Source organism: Myotis davidii, unplaced genomic scaffold (assembly GCF_000327345.1).
Source record: "Myotis davidii unplaced genomic scaffold, ASM32734v1 scaffold134, whole genome shotgun sequence".
Taxonomy (NCBI): domain Eukaryota; kingdom Metazoa; phylum Chordata; class Mammalia; order Chiroptera; family Vespertilionidae; genus Myotis; species Myotis davidii.
The window spans coordinates 479,954-504,923 of NW_006288853.1; the positions used below are offsets into that span (position 1 = coordinate 479,954).

The following is a 24,970-nucleotide window of genomic DNA, read 5'->3' on the forward strand; positions in this document are numbered from 1 at the left end:
TACTTCATGCTGAATCCCCATAATACTCTAATCTCATATAGTTTTTCCCTCCTCTTAATCCCAAAACACTAATATTCCATTCAGAATTATCTATTCCTGCCTGGCTGGCATGGCTCAGCAGGAGAGCTTCGACCTATGAACCAAGAGATCATGGTTCCATTCTTGGTCTGGGCACATGCTCAGGTTGCAGGCTCGATTTCCAGTGTGGGCTTGCAGATGCAGTAGGCAGCCAATCAATGATTCTCTCTCATCATTGATGTCTCTCTCTCTCTCTCTCTCTCTCTCTCTCTTCCTCTCTGAAATCAATAATATATATATATATATTCTTGATTATTGTGATTATTGTGCAAAGTCTCTGACTTTTCTGTAATTGTAACACTACCCTTTTCCTGTACTCCAAAGACCATGAATGGGAAACTTATACAGAGACCTCTAAAACATGGAAAGGTCACTCACTAGGCTTTTAAGGATCATGTTCATCCATCTTTTAGCTGAAAGAGGATTAAGATGCTGAGGGCTTCTAATCCAGGGAGTGGGCAGTCACACCTGTGGCTCTATTCCACATAAGCAAAGGCATTGCTGCCTTAGCTATAACATCTCTTCCCACCAAAAGAGGAGAGCTGCCAAGGTGCTCACTGAGAAAGTTGCTGGTTTGTGTACAACTGTAAGTATGGGTTTGTTGATTTCTTGTGAAGGGAGACTGAGGAAAAATGGAAGAGGTTTCCAACAGCTTTATTTACTGATAACTGAGCATACCCTTATTTGAGAGCCGATGACCAATTCAAGCAATGTGTGACATTAAACAGCATGTGTCAACAGGCGAAGATATCAGTAGAGCAGAGAGCAATAAGCACCTTCTGCAAGACAGCAAGAGTCCCTCCCTCCAAAGCCCTTTCTCTTGGTGCTGGGGCTTGGCTAAATCTGGCTCACCATTCTGTGAGTGGGAACAATCAGCTTTGTAGGTTGGAAGGAAGTATTATAATTAAATGTCCACCCACTTTTTGTTCTTTTTTGATAAAAGGCTCCCATGAAACTTACTAAAATAAGGTGCACGAACACAGATGAATTTTTGATGAGTATGTCAAAGCACTGGCGAAGCTGGTTTTTCACATAGAGAAACTTCTTTAATTCATAGAACATTTTCAAGCCTAGATCATTAACACTGCCAGAGCTAATAATAATTAACATGCTAAAATCCATGCGATAAACTGGAGATTTTACCGGTGTAGTTGGTAGCAACTGTAGTGTCAGCATGAACTGATTTTTCTGAGAACAAAGTAAAATGTGACTCAAAAATAATAGTGGAGTTTTAAAATTAATTTTAGAGAAATATGTATTATTTATTATATGGCTCTTCTAATCAATAATACATTTGTTGAATATAATGACAATTATTCTTCTGAATAATAGTTGTATCACCACATTAAAGTTACAGATTATACCTCTAAGAGTGGGCAAAGTCCTTTAAAGATGCTGTTAAATTGTCACAAACTCCTGGGCAAAAATCTGGAGCAGGGTTTATAGTGCCTACTCTTGATAATTAATGGCAAAGGCATCTGCTAAATCACTGCGAGGAAGAATTTTAAGGTATCCATGTGCAGTAGAGTAGGGAGGAACTCCACTAAATAATTAGGCTCAGTCATATATCTCAAGTCCAGTTATGAAATCCCCAAAGTCAAGTTTTTAGAGAGAATGCGAACTGAGTTGCTGTTAGAAATGTGTTCCTTCATTTAATACAGATTTATTTGACACTAGCTGTAAAGACTGCTATCATTCAAGGAGGCTCAGGATGATAAAAGATAAAAACCCTACTCTCCAGAATTACTGGATATTTTTATTTTTAAGATAAAATTAATATTTTAAACTTCCTGTTTAATCAGTATTACTGATGAAAGCCAGTCGAGTTCATGCTGCCCTAAGTAACCATGTGTGCAAGATCTAAGTACTCCGAAGAATAATTCAATGAGCACATTTGTTATTAATTGCTAATCACTAAGCGAAGATGACTTTCAAAATGCCAGCTTCTTGATCCCTGCTTCTCCTTCCCACTATGCTTGGTGGATCCAAAAATACAGAGTAACTTGGATGTTCAAAGTGGGAGTAGCTTTGCATAATAGCTACTTACTTAGTTCAGTATAACAAAATAAAATCAGTCACAAGGATCTAGGTTCTCCAATTATTGGTACTACCTATGATCATTTTATAATTTTATGCAAACTATATGATAATATAACAGGAGACCTCAGGCATGACTTTGCTAGAGAATAGGAATGTTCAGGCCTAATTATTGGCCAGTTTGCTCCTTATTCCCCCTTTTTTTTCCTCCAACACCCAAATCCTTTGGGTTTTCTACTTATTACCCACATAATTTAATGGTTGGTGTTTTTGTGCTTTGTGTTCATTTCCACCTTTTACTATCTTTTTTTTTTGTAAAAGTTACACATTAATCATTATCTAAAGTGTTTCTTTTACTAGCATGGAGTTTTTGTTCAAAGATCTGATAGGAATTCTTCAAAAGTGAACTTTTTGTTTTTTCCTATTTAAGGTTTACTTCAACAAGTTCACTGATTTTAGATTTCTCTGACAAACATAGTGGAGGTACCAAACCCAGACATGTTGGAAATAGCTTTTTCTTGAAGCCATTTAGAATCTGAGACTTTCTGCCCTGCTATGTGAAATTACCCAGCTTGGGAATAAGATGGGTATGTGTGCATGGCTGTGTAGGAGAGGTGGTAGGAAGTGGGGACAGGGCAGGGGGAATGGTAAGTCATCTATAAGTGAACTCAGAATGTCTTCTGAAACGGATATGTATACGCTCTCCTATTTCCCCAACTGTCACAGACACTTCTATCTCAACGTTTGTAATAAATCAATGATGGTTTTTCTCTGTTGCTTTGGTTAGATATCTCCTTTCAAAAATCATTTTCCTGGAAGATAAATGTAGTGTTCTTTTTGTTTCCTTTTTTGATAAAGAATACAGTGTGCAAGTGTATACTTAAAAATCATTTTCATTTTCTCTTATGGATCTCTCTCTTAGAAAAATAGAACTCTCTCATTTTAAATAGTATTTGTTGGATCACAGAAGTTTAGAAATTGGTAGTGGCCTTAGCTATTATCTTTTTTTAAAAGCCTTTACTTTATAGATAAAGAAAATGAAGCCCAGGGAAGCATCATAGATTGAAGGTGGCCACAAATCTGTTGTTATTCCTCCCATTGAGAAGTGGCATCTCATGCCCGCACCTGCCGCCCCCTCCTAGTGTTTGGGCAGGCTCTGTGATTGCTTTGACCAATAAAACCCAGAGGAAACCTGTCAATTTCTGTCCCAGGCCTTAAAAGAATGGCAGCTTCTACTTTCTGGGTCTGGCATGCTCTTAGGACTTCTCATCTTAGAACCATGTATTGGTGCTCCACTCACCATTCACAGCTAAGCTCCTAGAGGACAGCTAACATCACTTTCAGTTATGGGAATGTGCCATCTTGTATGTCTATCCTACTCAAACATTTGAAGGGGTACATTCTCAGCATATCCTCCCCTGAGGGGAGAGAGAGGTGGGGGAGAGAGGGAGGGAGGGAGAAGGAAGAGAGAGAGAGAGAGAGAGAGAGAGAGAGAGAGAGAACCCAAGATAGAAGCCAGTGTGTTTCATAACCCAATCTCAGAAGTGACATACTATTGGACACACATACTAGCCTTGGAGAAGAGAAATATCAAAGGGATGCCTCCTGTAGGTGCCTGAACCGAGAATCTACCCCACAATATAGATAAGTGCCCTGATCTAGAATCGAACGCACAATATTTTGGTGTATGGGACAATGCTCCAACCAACTGAACCACCTAGCTAGGACACCAGCCAATATTTAATAGCAATCACGTGAGAGACTCTAAGTGAGAATAGCCCAGCTCTGCCCAGTCAATGCACAGATCAGTGCGAGAATGAATAATACACTAAGTTTGGGGGTGATCTGTTTGGTAGTAAAAGCTAAGTGGAACTGAAAAAGAAATTTAGACCAGCTTCTAAATAGAAGTGGAAGACTCCAATTCTAGCATAATCTTAAAAAGTGTTAAGGGTACATGCAGACTTAAAGTAGACCCAGTCTCTTAGTAGCTCAAAATTCCAAAATCTTTTCTTTCAATGATTGCATAAAACACATAATTTTCAAAACTCTTAAACATTTAAAGCAGACACTAAAAGCTCTGCCTACATAACAAAAGACCGTTATTAGGTAATAGAATAAGGAAGCATTATCAAAAGTTCCTTGAAAGCATTAACTTAGTAATAAGTGAATGAAAGAAAGAGTTCCTTAAGTAAACTCATTTGAGGAAATCCTGACACATTAGAGATGTCTCTTGAACTCTAGATTTTTCAGAAATGTAAAATATCCAAGAGAGTAAACTTCCTTTCCCCAAATTGTGTGATCAAAGAGTCCTCCTTCACTGAGCACCTCATGAGATTTCTATTTCATAGAAACACTAAACTAAGAAATAGAAATAGGGATGCAACTTTATTAGCAGAAACTAACTTTTACTTTCAGGATATTTCACCAAAAAGTTGCTTTTATGCCCTCATCTTAGAGAACACATTTTTAGTCAAAACTTTTACAAATCTTGGGGGGCTACACTCAGTTGGGTCCCTTTCACCACCTGCTCCCTCTGTGCTGCTCTCTTACTTTGAACACTTTCCTGTTGAATTAGTGAATACATATTGGAGGAATAAAGATAAGAAGGAATAAATAAAAGTAGGTAAATGATAAATAAATGGACTAATTAGTTAAAAATTGCAAACCTGGAAATCAGCTCTGACTCTAATTAACTTGGTTTGGATTTTGTACCTTTATTTCCATATAAGGCCAAGGGAAATTGTAACCTTGCCCTGCCTCATGGAATTCTTGGCAAGTTCAAAGGACATGTCAAAGTTGAACGTGGGGAAGATTTAGGTCTGATGTGTTCTTAGCAATCATCTATTTATCAACTCCTTGCATTTTTGAGATGTGCAGGCTGGGATTCAGAGAACTTATAGTACAAGTGCTAGCCACATTAGAAACTCCCTTGCCAGTGGACCCACATTAAAGAGGTTGGTAAAGCCCTCTATATTAGTACATGCTATATCGAAAGCTGTGATTCTAATCCAGATGGTGACTATTTCTAACCAAGGTTTACAAGCAATTTGGGCCCCGAAACACATATTACACCAGTGTTCACAGCCAGTTTAGGAAGGTGTGACAGTCTAAAACTTTAATAACCAGTATGGCATGGGCACTGACAATGACAATAGACACTAGCCTTCACAATTGGTACAGTCGTACTGATGGGCACCAGCAGTATATCTCTCTGGTATAGGGATGTGGTCAATCACCTTTATTCCTTCCTGCCACTGGTTCCCAGCCCTGTGAAGACTGTCACATTACCTGGTGTTGGAAATTCTCCCAGTCAGGCTCTTTCTTATACTGTGACGGCATTTTGATGCCCATAATACAATAGGTTCCATTATGTGTCTCCTGGGAATCACCCAGCCCTTCATGGTTCCTGGAACATATGCCACCCTGTCTCCCAAATCATGGAGCATTTCAATGTTTTTACTTTATAAGTAGGAGGAAATTAAGTTTTATCATCTCCTCTTGCCCCACCTAAGACATGGACCAATCCACTAAACAGTACTTAATTACTCTGGAACCCTCTACCTCTATATATCCTACGTTCTTCTTCTATAGTCATGTTATATAGTGGAATATTATTTGAAAAGCTGAAGGAGTAATTCAGCCATGAAAATATATGGTAGAAAAATTAGCATGAGATAGAATATTTGATACTTTTAAGTTTTAATGGAATAATATTTGTAAGGATAGAACAAAGTATCTGCATTTAACCAGCTTATTTGTGTAGCTCTGGAAAAAAAAGTCATTTAAAAATATTGATTATAGTTTCATAGCTCTTGCTAAATAAATTGCTCATTTTCCCAGCCAATGGGGAATGGTTTATACAGTTTGACATATATACCTCTATATTACCTTGGCCCAACTCTGCTCCATTGGTAATAAGTTCTTAGATGTTATTTAAGTTTAATTTGATTGTAAATGGGGAATGAAGGCCTCATTCTCCCATATGTAGAATAGTTAAAATTCTAGTGCACTTACTTCTACAAGCCTGTTGGTGTGTTCACGAAATATCGCAGCATATTCTTTTATTTCCTTTTCTCGACCATTCTTGGCAGCTTCGATGAGAACCAAAAGTGGGACTGTCGTATCCAGAAAGGAGTCTGACACATGATCTATAATAGCCTTACGGAGCTGAGAAGAAACAGAAAATTCATGCTTTTTTAAAAATCAGGAAATAGTTCAGGTTATTTTGTAGTTTTACAATCTCAGTAGCTACAAGATTTTATATATTTTTTGCACAATCCCAAAAGTCATGTTTATGACTGTGTATGTGTGTCACTTACAAACCTAAAACAAGCCATATTTTTAAGAAAATATCATCGAGCAATAACTCCCTTGTTCCCAAAAGTCACTAATTTTTTCTTTAATTGTATTTATCCCAGAAGTCAGATTATCAGTGATAATACTTCATTTTTTCCTTCAAGAAATTGACCTATTATAATGTTCATGCACATGTACAAACAACATTGTACATCATGTATTTTCATAATTACAAAATTATGAAATGTTTTCTACCTTGTTGGAGGAACTGATAAATTTTGATTAGCTAAATTGTAGACTTCATGGTAATTAAACCAAGTTAGATCACTGATTATGCCAGTTGATAATAGATTAATAGAGCAAAGAGAATAATAAATGAGTGTGATGTCCAATTTTCTTCATTTGCATTAATTGTTCTTGCCCTCACACCTTAAATTATTAAACAAGTGTAACATTCTGCTACAATTAGTTCCTTTAAATTAGATTACGTATAAGCTTATAAATGACAATCAGGCAATTACTCTACTCAGCAGATAGTTCCAGGAATTTAAAACTGCATTAGAAAATTAATAAATGGAATCTATATAATATTGAAGCCTTAAGGATCACAATATCATGAAATGTTTCATTAACAATTTCAATGAGTATGAATGCCCCAGAGTTTTTTGATCACCTCCTCATTTACATTAATAATCTCTATACAATAAAATATAGAAGTGAATTCCTATTAAACAGGAAATTTGTAATTTGCCTTTTGTGAAAATTATATTTTAGGTTTTATTTTTTTTAAACCAATAGATACTTAACCTAGTTTTGGATTACATGAGACATAATAATACACTTTAAAGGGGTTGAATGATGTAGCTACATAAAAAAGAGTGCATTCTTTCATTTAGAAAAATGAATTCATAATAATTATAGATTTCTGAGAGAAAGATACCTCTGCCTAAGATAGTCGAACTTGCTCAGAACTGTGAAATTTTCCGGCTACCAACAATTTCACAAAGGCTGTAGGAAAAATTCTATTTAGTATGCAGAAAGGCAAATCACTAATGACAACTAATTAATATTTACTGAGCACTTACTAGGACAGGTTGTAGAGTACTAAGGGGTTACAAGGCAAAGAGAGTGAATCACCCATGTCTTTGACTTCCATAAAGAATGAGCCGAGGCAGTCAGGCAAGAAATGATAAGTTAGCACTTGAACTGGGAACTACGAGTAGTACTAGTTCCGGAGACATAAAAGTAGAAGGAATCTCTCAGAAGGGGAACTGTTTTAAGCAACAGTCTCTCCCCTTCATCCTTTTCTTCTTTCATTGTAACCAGGACATATAGAAGGAGAGAAAAAGATCAGCACTACAGGTATGCAATTGAAAGCCATCAAACATATGGGAGGCAATTTAAGCCAAGGAGGTGGACAGGATCATAGAGAGAGATATTCACAGTGAGAATATGTTAGAAAATAAAATCCTAGGAAATCATAACATTTGCCAGGCCGGTGTAGCTCAGTGGGTAAGCGTCCAACGTATGGACCAGGAGGGCACAAGTGGTTCGATTCCCCAACAGGGCACGTGCCTGGGTTGCAGGCTGGATCCCCAGCAGGAGGCAGCCGATCAATGATTTTCTCTCGTCATTGATGTTTCTATCTTTCTCTCCCTCTCCCTTCCTCTCTGAAATCAATAAAAACATATTTTAAAAAAAGAAATAGTACCATTTATGGGATACATTTCTACCAAGAGCAAGGTTGTGAAAAATGTCAAGGTGGAACTGCATGTTTCTTTATAATGCAGTGGAAAAGTGAGTCATTAAATATTATAATAAAGGAAGTTAACTAGGAGACTGACAGCAAGTAGATTTCAAGAAGATAATAGGCTTCCAAATCTAATTTTAAAGATAAATTAAATGAAAATAACCAAGACTTGTCTATTGGATTGGACCACTAACAAGTCCCTGCTGAAAATTTAGAGTAATCCTGGAAAAGTTGGAGCAGGTTTTGCTATGATCTGAAGAATAAATGGGAGACAAGGGTGCAGAGACAGCGAGAATAAACTTATGTTTAGTAATTTGGGACATAAAGAAGCAAGACTTGGTATCAACTATATCAAGACAGTTTTAAAGAGGGATTGTTTCTCATACAAAAGACTTTGATGTTTTTCCCATCTGCAACTATATGCAGAAAGTCAAATTGTCCTCTTGTGCTTTAAAAACAATATTTTGATCTATCATCATACAAAAAATCTAGGGAGATGAATAACAATTGTTGCACATTGTGCCAATTTTTGTAAATACTTAAATACATAATTATAACAATATTCTTCCAGGGCTGCATCCATTTGCTATAGTCTGTTCCTCTCCCTCTGTGATACTACCTTTTGTCTTACCTTCATTTTAATGGTCTTTACTCCCTGTTCCTTCTTTTTATTATTTTTGAAGGTTTTCAACTATATTTTCCCCAGGTATTCAATCAATCCTTTATTCCATACACAAATGTTAAAATATATTACAAAGATGAGACTCAAGGTACAGCCAATTTACTCTTAATTACAGAATAAATAAATGAACTCTTTGGCTAAATTATTTTTAAAAAAAAAACTAAACCAAATTAGGAGCAATTTTTTTTTTTTGCATTTTGTAAGGCATGTTGCTAACTACATAACACATTCAATGAGAAAAGGTGTACCACATATGTGTGGTATTATGTTCAGTAGGACAAGCCTAGGACTGGAAAATGAGCTTCCAAATAAGTTCGATGCCAATGTCTTCAAAATTCTGTTGGAAAATAGACTAAAATTACCTGACATAATATAATGTCAAATATAATGAGCACAATAAATCTTCTGTTCTGTAATTGTACATTCATTCAAATTAACAAATGCATTTTGAGCTGCCTAGGGCAAGGCACCCTTCTAGGCAACCTGAGGAATGTCAGAGTGAAAAAGACAGGGTAACTATTCGGGAGTGAGAAATGCACAAAGACTTTTATGAGTATCTTTAATAAAAAAAAAAAAAAGGAATGAGAAAATTTACACTGATTGTCATGGTGAACACAGCTTTAGCAAGAATGAAATACATGTATTACATTTTAAAAGCTGAATAGGAAATAGAAAGTATAACACTCCAGGAATAGAGACTATAAAAAGCAAAGGAAATAGAAGGATTCTCAGGATATCACAAGTACTTAGTGTTATGAGGACAGTGGTAGATTGAGGACTGAAATAAGATCTCATTGAGTACAATGAAGGTCATGGAAAGGATTTTCGGCAAAAATAACAAATTAAGACAAAAAGAATAAAATGTAATGATAAAATGGACAGAAATTGGTGACTTGTGCTAGACATGAATGATGCCTTTAGGAGGTAGCACACAGTTAGCAGGCAGGAAAATATCTTTTGTTTTGAGAGCATCTTAAGCCATGCAAACAATAAACAGCACAATTAATGCAACCAAACCACAATGTTCTCACTGTGTGGTCTCTCTTGCTGATTCCTGATCGTTCACCCTCACATTCATAGCTGTGGTTATGGACGGCAGGAGAGGCGCTTGCTGCTTTACATCTCACGCTCTGCACCTGTCTCTGACTTTGGCTCTCGCTGTGGGGAACAGATCCAAGTCCTCTGAAGACATCCCACCTTGAGTGCATTCGATGCTTCTCCCTGTTATTCTTTCTGGGGGCCTGCTCCAAGTCTCTGTAAGATTCTCAGCCCAAGTACAAATGGGCTGGAAGTTCTGAGGAGTCAACACCACTGGAAGCAACCCTCAACCAACTGGGAAGGGAGCTGCTGGATAAAACCCCAGCCTCCCTCCATTGGCCAGGCAATGCTGGAAGGCATTATATGCCTTCTCAGTGGTCCTGAAGCTCCTGTTGCTATAGTGGCAACCTCAATAGCATATCCTTTCCTCCTTCCCTGCCTGTTCTCTTACCCTTCATGGCCTCATACAATTGCTTCTTGGTTCCGCTTCCCAAGTCAACTGCCTGTAGTAAGGTCCCAGTCTCAGGATCTGCTTTCTGAAGACGTCAATATAAAATTGACATGTTTATCTGGTGTTAATGTTGTTTGGTTACATACCAAAAGTAACAGACTCCAGTGTTTTACATAAACCACCCATTGAAGATCACACTTTGCCCTTCTGCTTTGCACACCACTGGGTTTGATTCTGCCCTTGGATTATGGTGACTATGAAAGAGGCATGACTCTAAGATGGAACTAGAAACACATATAGGGACAAGACATAAGGGCCTTGAATGCTATGCTAAATAATTTTCTTTTATGTTCTAACATGTTCATATGGGATATTTTTCACTTAAATTACACTGTCATTTATATCTCTATAAATACCTAAGCAGGCTCTATCTTATTTATTTCCATATTATTTTGCTGTCCAAAGGAATAACTCATCCCTTTCCCTTAGGTGATAGACAAAAACTTTAAAGAAGCCAACATGCCAATGTAGAAATGAGAAAACCTTAGAAGCTGCAAAACCAAAATTTGAAGTTAGCGGGAGGCCGACAGGAGTTAAAGGTACATGTATTTTTTAATAAATACCTGGATGAAAGACGTCAGGCACAAAACCAAACTGAGGGGCTTTCCATGTTTCTCACTACAATTTAATAAAACGATTTGAGACATCAATTTTTCTATCTCCCACTGATGTAAGTGGTTTGGGATCTCAAATAAAAATAATATATTTCTCTACCATTGAAACCCCCAAGTGAAAGCTGTATGAGAAAACTGTAAGAAATCCCAGTCCCACACCGCCCGTCACCACCAAGTAAGGGAACAGAGAGAATCAAACTGTCAATGGACAGAGGAAAGAAGAGAAAGTATTTTAGAAAAGAATCATCCCTAGGGAACTAGGACAATTTATATTTGTGTATATTAATGGCATTTTAATTTTAAGTCAAATGGTAAAATATAACTTTCAAAACTCAATTGATTACTAGGAACTAAATTACCTAACAATTAATTCAGTATATACATTCTATGTCAATTCAATGGGACTTGTATCTTACGGATACTTAATATTATTTGATGATGAGAAGGAGGTATAAATCCTACTCTTTTTTTTTTCCCGAGTGTGGCACTGGTATTACCAACACGAAGAAGAGATGGATATAGCAATTCAGCAACTCAGCAACTAAAGAATTAATCAAGTTCTAATTTTGTTTGTTTGTTTCTTTTTACCAGAATTCTGTTTTATTTGACATATTTTAAATCCTTACTTTGGCATTTAAGAAATAGATACGTTTTATTCTCAATATACACACATAACATTTTTAACTTGCCTTTAATGAAACTAAATGTGTGTTTCACTCTGAATAATACAATAGATGTGGAATAAATTCATTGTTTCAAAAATTTAAGGAAGTAAAGGAGGTTTAAAAATCTTCCTCCCTTATTAAGAATTTCAATAGGTATGCATTTCTCAAATCAATAATGGGAAAGGAGACTGAAGGAAGATTAATATTTAAGTTATAAAAACATGCCTAATAAATAATAATAAGAAATAAAATAATTTATGGCAGTAAAATCAGGGTATTAGGCACTGGAAGTTCTGAAGGTGAACTTACAAATTTGGGCTGAGGTTGAATAGATGTGGGCTCAAATGTTGGCTCTACCAAGTAGGTGGTTGCTGTTTGCAAATTGACTCACCTGAGAAATAGCGATAACACTATGGCATTATTTCTTGTTTTAGGGATAAAAACAAATAATGTAAGGACTGCAGTTGATAGAGAGCTTTGGAAAGCATTTATTAAATGAGACATGTCATAAATACCCTTTTAAGGATTCAAAATGCAGTGGGAAGAGAACTACTGGCTAAATATGATCACTGCTATAATAGAAAAACATGCTATGAGTGCTTTGGGAAGAAAACGATTAATTCCAGCTGGTGAAAAATGCAAAGGTTTCATTGGAGAAATAGTATTTATGTTACTCTTGAACTTCCTCAGTGGATTAGGGGTTAGGTAGGGGAAACAGGGGGAGCCAGGAAGGCACCAAGTTGAATAAGCCATATATTCAAATACACATGTGTGTTTGGAGGTAGGGAGAACAGTGATGGAAAACTTGGTGAATAGTAGGAGACTTTTTTAGTCAGAGAACAGGTTAATGCACTGCTGTGGTGAGGAAGAAGAACTGAGAAAGCGAGTGGAAGGGGAAGGAACGTTAAGGATTATGGGGATTAAGTTGGAGCCAAATTACAGAGAATCTGGAACACCATGCCAAGGACTTTGGTCTTTGTTCCCAAGTCACAGGGCAAGAGGGTTGAAACAAATAAACACTAAGTCACCTCCTAGGACATTTCATCTTGTTGCCCCAAAATGTATAATTTGCTTCTCCCTGGATATGTCTAAGCAATTTATCTCATTACTCACAGAGGAAATTCAATGATTCTTTGAACCAAAGTTAAAATGTTTCTGTGTTGCTGATTGACAAGCCCTGGGTAAGCAAGGGGAGTAGGATGAATGGGCAGCAAGATGGATTCTGTTTTATTTTTAACTAAAAACCAACACATCTATAACAAGAGATGAACATTACATATTCTAAAGAAAAACATTTCAAGGGTAGTAGCTTTCTCCTTCCTGTGTGAAAGAGTTAAGATGCTTAAACCAAACTGCTGGATAAATTTTGCAAGAATAGGAAGAGGTGGAGATGACTCACATTGCTGTTTAAACTCGTTTTTATTTTTTGCCCGAAGCACAAACATCAAGATAAAAAGTGAGGTCCTGGGAGGGCAAATAAGGATACTGAGAATGAATCATAGCAACTACCTCACTGACAGTGAAGACCATGGATGAGTCTAAAGACAGCTCCCAATGAGCCCACCCCTTCCCATGTACTCATGCCACTTCTCCCATGAGAGACATTGCTTCTCCTTGCTCCTGTTAACCTGGGGCCGGGCTGGTGACTATTTTAATCTATATTATGTGGAGGAAACAACATTCTAGTGACTTTGGAGCTCAAGCATTAAGAAGGCCTAGTAGCTTCCAGGCCTTTCCTGGAGCGCAGAAACATCATGTAGGAAGTCCAGGTTACCCTGCTGGAGAAGCCACAAGAAGAAGGCCTAGGAGATTAGACACTGCATTGAGAGAGGAAAGAAGAGGCATTGAGGCCTCAAATACCCAGCTCTGAGCCCAGACATAACTATCATTGGACTTCCACTACATGGGAGACCACAGTAAAAACACCATAGAAGTGGCCCTGCTGACCCCCAGCCAATCTGTGGAATCCTGAATATAATAAAACTAGAGGCCCAATGCACGAAATTCATGCAAGAGTAGGCCTTTCTTCCCCTGGCTGCTGGCATTGTCTTCCCTCCGGCCGCTGCAGGCACCTGGGACCTGGGCTTCCCTCACAGCCCCAGCTTCATCTGGAAGGTTGTCTGAAGGGACGTCCAGAAGGATGTCTGGTCTAATTAGCATATTATGCTTTTATTATTATAGAGGGTTGCTATCATTTGTGGTGGTTTGTTCAGCAGCAATACTCACCCAAAACAATAAGGATGTTGACCTGTTAAACCACAAGAAACTTTCATACCTTTGGAACACAGCGATTGTCTACAAGCTGGGAACATTCCCTTTCTATGAGAAAGAGAATTAGTAACCCTCATACTCTTTCTATATCTTACTGACAATAGTGAGGTAGAAACACAAGTAGGATTATAAGATAAATACAAGCCCTGACTGGTTTGGCTCTTGCTCAGTGGATGGAGCGTCAGCCTGCAGACTGAAGGGTCCCAGGTTCGATTCCGGTCAAGGGCATGTACATTGGTTGTGGGCACATACCCAGTGGAGGGCTTACAGGGGGGCGTGCAGGAGGCAGCTGATCGATGTTTCTCTCTCATCGATGTTTCTAACTCTCTATCCCGCTCCCTTCTTCTCTGTAAAATATCAATATATTTTTTTAAAAAGATAAATACAAGATTCCTGGTTAAATTTGAATTTCAGATAAACACAATTATTTTGTAATATAATTGTGTCCCATGCAATATATGAGACACACTTATACTAAAATATATTTGTTGTTAATCTGAAATTCAAATTTATCTAGGCATTCTGTGCTTTTATTTGCTAAATCGAATCACTATACATGCAGGAATTGCTTTATCTTTACATTACAAAATGATTCCAAAGCTTTGGAGATAATAAACGTAGATTAACTCTTTGTGCATGACTCCATTGAAGGCATAGAGGGATCAGACAGGAATGAAAGACAAAATCTCTGATAGCTCCTAGGAACAACTTTTCCAAGTCTGAGGAGGAGCAGATGGGGTAGAAATCCCGAAGAAGACCGAGAATAGAAGCCAAGCAACCAACAGAGAGGATGGCCCTGGGGTTAACAGTTCCTGAGTCCAGTGTAGATTCTGACCTGATGTAAGTGCAATGTCCCTTCCTCCTTAGAGGGATCACCTGGCCACACTGGCTTGTTTCTCCTCTACATCGTAAGACAGGTTGTGCTAAGTTCCTTCCAACTCTTGCATTCCATAATTCTGAGTGCTGACAGTAGAAACAGAATTCACATTAAGGACATAAAGTTGAGATCTGGGATTTTTCCCATGCTTCAAAATTGTGTTTTACACAGCTAATATCAACTGGCTGGGGATCCCTATTTATTCCTTTTCCAAATCTATTTCTGGATTAAAGGATTTCTCAGGTCATTTTACTAAATCTTCCCATTAAAGTACAATAATATATTGCATTAAAAGCTTAGGGTGGAAAGCTTCAGGCCCTCTTTTATGAGTTAATGGTGACCAAGTTAGCATTGTGCATGAAAAAAGAACTCTGGTTTTTATATAGTGGGAAGGAATGGAAAGCAAGTGTCTTAAAAAATAGCAAGGTCTTCATCTTTCTGGAGAAAAAATTAATTTTTGCATTATACTGCACTTCTCAATTATAGAATGAAATCCTTTCTAATCCCAGGCTCCTGATGACCCAAGTTTGAAAAGTACCCTTAATTTAAACAGAAACTAACTCGTGGCGCATCCTGAAAAGATCTGGAAGGAGTAACTGGTAAGGTGTCTGAATGACTAGCTGTTTGCTGTAAGCATGTGGATGATAAACTCAGCTTCTAATGTGATAGGTCAATTCACCAACATCCTCTAAAAATTGACTATAAACAAGGCCCTGATAGGGATTTCATTTAATCCTCACAGTCCTGCTCTGTATTATTTATTTTATTTTATAGGTTCAGAGAGGCTCAGAAAATAAAATCTGTCCCCAAGATCACACAGCTGATGAAAGTAGAGTCAGCATGCAAATGTAACTCTGACTAATAATAAGGCACACACTTTCTTCTCCATTATGTTTGTCACAAAAACAGTTCAGGTATGTGAACATAGAACAGCTATATTTATTGTTCTTGTTTTGTGTTCTAAATTAATTTTAAAAGAATAAAACAAGATATAAATATTCCAGCAATGGAAAAAGGACTCATTTTGCATGGTGTTTCTGTCTCCAAGTCTCTCTCTTTCCTTACCTGTCTTCGAAGGTCTCTTGTCTTCTTGCACATGTTGTCTATTGCAATATTCAGGGTATTACTCCTTTCCTTTTTTCCGGTCTGCAAGGGAGAGAGAAAAATGACATAAGTAATGATATGAAATTACTCTTTAGCACTTAACAATTTGCCTTCTAAATTTTCTGAAAATAACAGCTTGAAAATTCAAGAATAGGTTTAAAATTCGCTATGATATTGCATATGATTCATAAGCACTTCACATAAGACTAAGTAGAACGGTGATTAAAACACATTATTTTCTTCTTTAAGCATCTGTAATAGGTCTGATACATGGTTGGGTTTCATTCATGGTGGCAGTAGGCAGAGCATTACCTCCCAAAACTGTGATCTTCATATCGACTTTTTAACAGCTAAGCATACAATTAACTTAAAAGCATTAGATGCTCAAATTGTCAACTTCTGTGGGAGTTTCTGAAGTCATTTTGATGGTGTATTGTGTAAGTTATGCAGAACTATACTGGAGTTTTGCTAAACACTAAATAAAATATGCAGTGCAAATTCATACAATTTGCAGAAGTTGACCACAATTTCAGCTGACAATATTCCAAGAACAAACTGTTTCAAGTTCTTAAGAACTGGAAGCTGTTTTTTTGGCTCTTTAAGATAATTTGTGCAATACCTATTCGTTCTTCAAGCAGAACAATTCTCTATGTTATATCCTTAACCTAAATCTTCAGGCTATTAAGTACATGGAGAGTCACCTTGGTTGGTATTTTCTACATATTACTTTTGTGGGAGACAATCAAAATTGAATCTAATCATACTTTCTTCAGCCATATCATGTTTAAAAGAGATTGAGAAAAATTACTATGTGATTCACCTCTAGAAAATTGCTACTATTTAAATTAATAAACTGAAAGGGCTTTTGAGAGGAGACCTTGAACATCAGGAAGGCAAGTTTAAACAGCTGATAACTGAGGAAGTTTATAGCATGGACTTGAGAAAGGACATTGAGGCGAAGTCTAGACCATTAGGCAGGATACTGTATCCTACCTCCAATACATAAATCCATACCATCAAGTCGAAGGACTTCTTTACAGGAAGCTCAAGACCATCTATACTCTATCCTAACCTATCTTTTCAGTCTTAGCTTCCACCACATATTCTTAAGTTCTGTCCTCTATAGTAATAATATTCCAATATTTTTCTATGTCTTTTTTTCCATATTCTTTCATATAATGTACCTTTGACTTCAGCAAATGTCTCTTCAAATAGCCCCCTATTAAAATCCTACCTATTCTCCAATGGTTTCAACAGAGACTTCCCAGCAATCTACGCAAAAGGAAACTCTCACCTGTCCTTGTTCCCATAGCATTTTGAAAATTTTCCAATATACTCATTTTGTTTCTGTGCATAATCATTACCCTTACAAAACTTGTTAGGATTGTGATGTTGGCAATGTATTTTTTTTTCTATTTCTGAAAGTAACTTGCATAGGACTTATTGAATGGTACTGACTAGTTTGTAAATGAACAACTTGATTCAAAACACAGCATAGTTTTATTAGGGGCCTGCTATATGCCAGGAAGGTGTCCTACTAAATTCTGGAGGAGACTTTAATATCTACCTATCAAGGAACAGTGAAAATTCTCTATTGGCTGAGGTTTCTGGTACCCACCTAAACCTTTAGTTAGATCTAGATTTTTCTCAGCAACAGTGTTACTGATATTTAAGATAGGGAAATCACCATAATTTGAGGCCACACTCTATACACTGCAGGATGTTTGGCATCCACGCACCCCTGTCTACCAAAATCTACCAGTAACTCCCTGGCACTATGATAGCCAAAGTTTGACCCCACACATTTCCAGATGCCTCCTAGGGGGAGACACTATAGAGAACTACTACATCCTTTAACACCTTTATTTTTGAAAGAAGGTGTGAAATGTGTGCATGATGGAGATTGTGTCCAGTGAAGAAACAGGGAAGAAGACAAAGAAGGAGATAAGTGAAATTCTGGATGTTGAAATAATAAGAGCAACAGTGACAATTACTTAGATAAAAGTGTGGCTACCTTTCCAGCTCCAACCAGAATTATCCATACTAGCAGTGAAAAACTGTGAAAAGCTAATGCAGGGCTGTACAAGGCCATGGCATAAACAGATACACAATGGTATATAAGACAATTGGTAATTTCACCTAAAGAACTTAGCTCTTCTTCTCCAGTTCCATGCACTGCTAGCTCTACTGGAAAGGGTCTCTTTCCACTTCATGAAGTTAGAGATAGTCAAAAGGGGCAGGAGTGGTACAAAGAGAACCGCCACCACCACCACACACACACAGGGTATCAGGAATAATATGAGCGACTTCTGTTGTGTTGGCCATAAAAACTCCCTAGCTTCTGCAATATGATTCATCAGAACAACTACAAAATGCCAGCCTGCATGGAGAGAGCAGCAGTGGCACGCAAGCTTTAATAAAGAATAATAGGAGGCGACAGCATGAAAAGATTCAAAATGGACTATAAAGATGATTTCTTAATTTCTACCCAGAGCTGAATCTTAGTTTAAAATGTTTCACTGGGTCAAAGACATTTTGTTCTCTAGGTACTAATAAACAGTCCCTGTCATTATACGAAGTAAAGTCTTCCTTCTTTCTTCCCTTTCCCTCTTCTCCTTCTCCCCATATCTTTCTTCCTTTTTCCACCTCCAGCTTTTTTATTGGGTTCTTGCTCTATTTATCCAGATTTATTGGGCTTCCATCAAGCCATTGAATGCTTTTATTCCTTTTGCATGGCATAAAAATAAATAAAGCAAGGAGAAATTGCCCCATCCTGCTTAAAAGCCCTCATTCCTTCTGTTTTCAAAGCCTTCACAAATCATCAAGCAATGAGCTAGGACTGAAGGTAAATTGCGTGTGCCGAGGTAAGGGATGGAAAGGGCACAACACAGATAACAGACAGAGCCTCTCTACATCCCAGGTACTCATCAGAGTGGATGCTCCTTAAAGAAAGCCCTGACAGGAGCCATCATTAAGTCAGCACAGCCCGGCTAATGGAAAAGGCACCACATACAGTGGAAAGCCAGGGGGAAAGACGCTGTGAAAATATGGCATGGATCAGCACTATATAGAGAAAGCAATCACATTACCTATCAGTAAATAAACTGCCAGGAAAGATTTTATGAAAAAGAACAGTTTTGAGCATAAACTTCATTCAATAAAATTTTATTAAAATTATTATCGCGTATTATATATAAGTCCCAATGTTATTGAGGCTTATAATCTTTGCTATGTGTCTTTCCATCAATTCTGCCTCGCCATTGCTCTCATGTCACTGCTACAGGTAATTGCAACTCTCTTGTATGGTTCCCTTGAAGCTGCCCACACCTTTAGAAAAAGTCCAATTATAAATAAACTCTCTTTGAATTATCCTAATTGGAGTGTTCCATCTGTTTCCTGTTGGGACTCTGTTGGGAGAACTTTCTATTCTATGTTGTCCAAAATGGTAGCCACTAAGTCACATGTGGCTATTTAAATTTAAATTTTAATTAATTAAAACTAGGTTTCATTAAAAATTCAATCCATCAGTCCTTAATTTAAAGTGAGCATTAGACACATGTGTGTAATGACTACTATATTGTACAGCAAAAATATAGAACATTTCCCTCATCTTAGAAAGATGTATTATACAGCAATATTTTAAAATATATCTATTTTATTTCAGTTGTATAAATGAGTCCCTACCTTTATACAAACCATCCTTTATTTGAGAACAAAATAGCAATAAACAGACACAAACCCCAACCCTCCAAGGTGTTTACTCTCTAGTAAACGCGAGGTCTAATAATGACCATTCTTTGTTCTAAAGCCCTTCGTTCTATTCCCACTGCCGATGGATTTAAGAACAAACTCTTGATCATGGTGACCAAAGTGCCACATGATCTACTCTAAATTTTACTCAACATTAATTAATGAAATAATAGAATGGGTCCTTTATTTTCTAGGCAGTAAAATAACAACTCAGGAATGGCACTTGTGGAAAAACTTCATTTTGCACTCTTGTCCTCTCTTTGGAGTATAGACTTTTTTTTAAAGATTCAACTCAACTGCTAAATTTCACATGGAGTCTTTGTTGATCTTCTCAGTTGAAATTCACTATTCTCTTCCATGATACCTTCCTAAACATTTTTTTATATTTCTTTTATAACAGTTCAATAAACAGTTCAATCTATTTAAGAAATCTTTATTGCCGAGACCGGTTTGGCTCAGTGGATGGAGCGTCGGCCTGCGGACTGGGGGGTCCCGGGTTCTATTCTGGTCAAGGGCATGTGCCTGGGTTGTGGGCACGTCCCCAGTGGGAGATGTGCGGGAGGATCTTTATTATCTACTATATTCCAGGCACCGTAGTAAGGACCAATGATACATTAGATCTAATGCAGTGGTTCTCAACTTGTGGGTCACGACCACTTTGGGGGTCGAACGACCCTTTCACAGGGGTCGCCTAAGACCATCAGAAAACACACATATAATTACATATTGAATTTGTGATTAATCATTTTGCTTTAATTATGTTCAATTTGTAACAATGAAAATACATCCTGCATATCAGGTATTTACATTACAATTCCTAATAGTAGCAAAATTACAGTTATGAAGTAGCAAAGAAAATAATTTTATGGTTGGGGGTCACCACAACATGAGGAACTGTATTAAAGGGTTGCGGCATTAGGAAGGTTGAGAACCACTGATCTAGTGCCTGCCTTTGAAGAATACTCATCTAGTGGTAGAAACAGACATAAACACAGTATTAGTAGAGGTACTAAGGGTAACATATATATCAGTAGGAGAAGCCCCCCACTCCCCATTAAGAATGAAGGTATCAAATGAGTATTGAAGGATATGTTGAAATCAGCCAAGAGAGGCAGGCAGAGAAGGCCACTTTAGGGGGACAGGGATAGCTTTAGCAATGGCAAAAGTCCTTATGGAATACTTAGAAACTAGTATAAAAACTAAGAGGGGAGGCAAGATTTTGGAGATTTCTGCCATATTAAAAAAAATTGAGCCTTTAGGCAATTGGGAGTCATAGAAGTTAAGCTGATGAGTAACACAGGCAAATCATTATTTCAAATCATTGACCTGGAGTCTGCAAAATATATTTGAGGAGATTAAGAACAGAAACAGGCAAAAGAGTTCGATTATTGCAGTCACAGTGTTAACTCTTTACAAGTAAGCTACATAGCGTAACTGGCAGGTTGTGGTGGGGGAAGAAAAGAGCACAAGCAAGGCTGGTGTCCAGCTTTCCAGCAGTGACGATGGGCTACACAGATGATGGCACTTGGAACTGAGGTGGTCATTTCAAAGAGAAAAGCAGGCCAAAATGAGGAGGAGATTTCAGTTTTAGAATTTTTGAAAGGCTTGTGGAGAGCTCCCTTCAATAGTCTTTGTCCTGGGGTTAATTGCTAATCCTCACGCATTTCTCTCACTAGTCTATGATCCTTGAGGGAAACTTCTTACATCTAATCTGTTCCTCCTGGTATCTAGCACCAGACTTAGTACATAATAGGAGCTCAAAGCTTATTTGTTGATTCACAGGAAAAAAAAAAAAGACTGGATAAAGGTAATCACTGGCAAATAAATCCCTTGACATTCCTGGAAGTTAACTTCCACACCCATAAAAATGAAGATTTGCCCCAAATCTTTCCTGTAGTTCTTTCCAACTTTAAAATTCTATGAAAGGGCCATGCTCTCTAAAATAAAGAATTATAGAATAATATGTTACTTTTATTGTACAATGTTGTGCATAAGTAGCCATTGAAATGTGTTGGAAACATACTCATAATATAAATTTGAAATGGTACAAATATAAATGGCATTTAAACTAGGAAGGCCATGATGCTGACCTCAAAAAACTATGAAGCTTCAAATATTAAGGGATGCGTTTTAAAGCAAATGAAAATTTATCTAGTTCATAATCAAATGAAAATGTTATCAGTGCAGAAAGGAGCCCTGCATGAAATTGAAACAATAAGAAAAAGTGTTTTTGTTCTTGTTTTGTTATGATTTTGTTTCTGTAGTTTAAATGTGTGCCGTTTTATTCAACCCTTTAAAATGACACATCTCCCTTTAAATGGGAATTCTTTATTTCATGGTAAAGAAAAAATATGATGCCCTTAAGTTAGTTCTTCTCTGCAGAAATAGCTTTAAAGATATTTTTATGCTTAACACAGAACAGAGGCATCGGTTCTAGTCAACACTTTTCAGGCATGAAAGACATACAAACAGACAAGCATAAACATGAAATCTCTTCTTCTAGAACATCACTGTACCAAATGGCACATGAGGAAAACATCCTAAAAATCTTTCTGAAACAAGGTCTGTGCTATGAACATAAAACTAAACCAAACAAAAAAATTAACTCTGAGAATTGAAAGGAGGTTTTGAAAAATAACTTTATATGAATAGAATGACACTTATCAAGGGAAATAGGTTAAAGATTGCAAGCAAGCGTCTTGAACTTTTATATTGTTTAGTGAAGTAAAATATTGCCTCCAGGTAGCTGACTGCTGAGATGGGGCTGGGGTCTACGAGGGAAAACCAAAGACTGGAACGCCCTCCACAGCAAAATACGTGTATTATCTCCAATGCCATTCACAATAACTCTTCATACATATGCATATGAAGACATTGAGGTTCAGTAAGCTTAAATACGGTATTCCAGGAGGACATGCAGTAAGAGGTAGCATCAAATTGAGTTGTTGCATCCAATCTCAGGCTTTATCCACCATGCATGAATGAACTATAACTTAAACGCAAATTAAATTTATATAAATTATATAAATGCATTTCTTAAAAATGATGAGCAAAATATCATAGATGTTTGTGGATTCAATGAGAATTGTATTTGAATTTATGCTCCATCTCTTGTCAGCTTTATATTCTTGGACAAAGTACTTAATCTCTCAAAGTCTTACTTTTTGTACCTATAAAATAGAGGTAATATAGTGATTACACTATTACAGGATTGTTTTAAGGAATAAAGAGATGAAGAGTGTACACGTTTTGGCAAATAGAAGGGCACAAATGTTAGCAGTTATTATTATACTTATCAATAGTGTCACCATTGTTACCAACACTTGCATTTCCTGAACTACACCTGCTGACTGATTTCCCTGTTTTTCCACACTAAACCTTTATCCTGGAATTCCCTAAACTCTTCTCATTCAAAAGGGAATTCTTAAGTCATTAATTCAAGACTCAGTTCAAGTGCCTCATTCTCTATATCATTTTTCTGACTTTCTTCAACACCACACTAAACAAAAAAGTTAAACTTAAAAATTAAAACCCTTCTCATTTGTGTTTCCACTAATTTCTCTGCACATTTCAAAGATAATAACTGTGACACTTTTGTTATCTTTAATTTACACTCTGCCTCATCTTATAAATTGTCAAGTCTTAACTGCAATCTTAGTATCTACTACTGTGTTTGGCACTCAGTTAATGGCTGTGGATAACATAAATACATGTTAACCACACTTTTATTAATAGTAAATAATATTCAAACTGCTTTATTAATAAAATTAGTATGTATGTTCTTTAACAAAAGTAGTTAACATCCATCCTGTTAGCTGTCAGATGACCTATTCAATCAGTGTTTTTATTCAAAGACTGTTATTGTTATTGCCTATAAGAACGGCTTGGTATGAAATTTAATCCTTGGATCAGAAAATGGGGGTTCTGAAATAAGCTCCCTGGGTGATCTTAACTAAGTTGAATTACCTGTCCTGTCCTTGGACTTTGCTTCTGTAAAAGGAGGCCATCGAACTATATGACCTTGAGTCCCTCCCAGTTCTAAAAGCATTTAGTCCTGGAATTCTAGTCAGAAAGGGAAACAGGACAGCCTGATGGATGTATTCTCACACCGGAGGTGCTTATGAAAGGTCACAGGATTTCAACCGATATGCACCAAACATAAAAAAACATTCCTGGGCTGGCACTGCAATAAAATTCACCTTGTTTCAGTGGTGATGTTACTTATTTCCTTTGAATTTCAGAGATGGGTATAAGCTATGAGTTTCTCTTTTAAAGATGATCCCATGGAAAATCAGTCATATATATGTGCAAGTGTAGATGTAAAAATTCACCCCAGTGAGCAGCAGGTAACCTTGAAAGAGAATGGCAGAGTCAGGAGTAAGTTGTTGCTTATTTCCTAAAATCACTGGCTCTTTCACGATTTTTACTTTGCCCTGTGATGTTCTGTAACTTGCCTCATTCCAGGACTACCATTTCCCTCTCTTCCTGACCTAGTTTCTTGTCCTCCACTAAAGTCCAGCAAACTCTGGACCCAACATAGTTCTTAATGAGAAGAAATTGAAAAGAGTTTATGAATTTAATTGATGGAGTAATTAATTCATGGTTCGGCATTAAGCTACGCTGTGACTCCGGCTGTAATGGGTTACAGAGCTTGCCAGTTCCTAGTTCAGTGACTGTTTCTATGCTATTGTTACTATTAAATGAAGGGAATATGTTCAGAATTCTAGGTTTTACTTACCTAGGGCAGGAACCAAAAATGTTATGTACATTAATGGTTCCTAAATATTTGTTTCAGGACTCATGCGGTGAAAATACAAAAATAAATATAATGTAGTTATTTAACCATAAAAACTTGTTTTGAATCTGAGAGTATTCCATTTTATTTTTTGTTAATCGCTACCTGAGGGCACTTTTCCATTGACTTTTGGAGAAAGTGGAAGGGAAAGGGAGAGACGAAGAGAACCATCAATGTGAGAGAGACAATCTATTGGTTGCCCCGCCACGGGGACCCAACCAGGGCCAGAGAGCAAGCCTGAAACCAAGGTACATGCTCTGGACCTGAATCAAATCTAGGACCCTTCAGTCCTCAGGCTGATACCCTATCCACTGAGCCAAACCGGCTAGGACAGTATTTCCATTTTCTACCTTTGTTTTTTAAATTTGTTTTACAAAATGATGGCTTTATTTAATGGTAACATAATATTTTTATTTAACATAGAATCATAGAGAACCTGTCAGACTCTCTGTGTGTCTCTGTGTGTGTTTTGTTGTTGTTTCTGTTTGAATAAATACATTGC

General features: G+C 37.1%; 1 protein-coding gene across 1 annotated transcript in view; it reads right to left on the reverse strand.

The window, feature by feature from the left end:
• The window catches only part of CTNNA3 (catenin alpha 3), a gene marked incomplete at its 3' end in the record, with an annotated part of 1,162,049 nt that overhangs the window by 473,093 nt on the left and 663,986 nt on the right, over positions 1–24,970 (reverse strand). Inside the window, 2 exon segments of the mRNA XM_015562095.1 lie at positions 6,130–6,282; positions 15,885–15,965. Of these exon segments, the coding sequence (XP_015417581.1) occupies positions 6,130–6,282; positions 15,885–15,965 (234 nt within the window).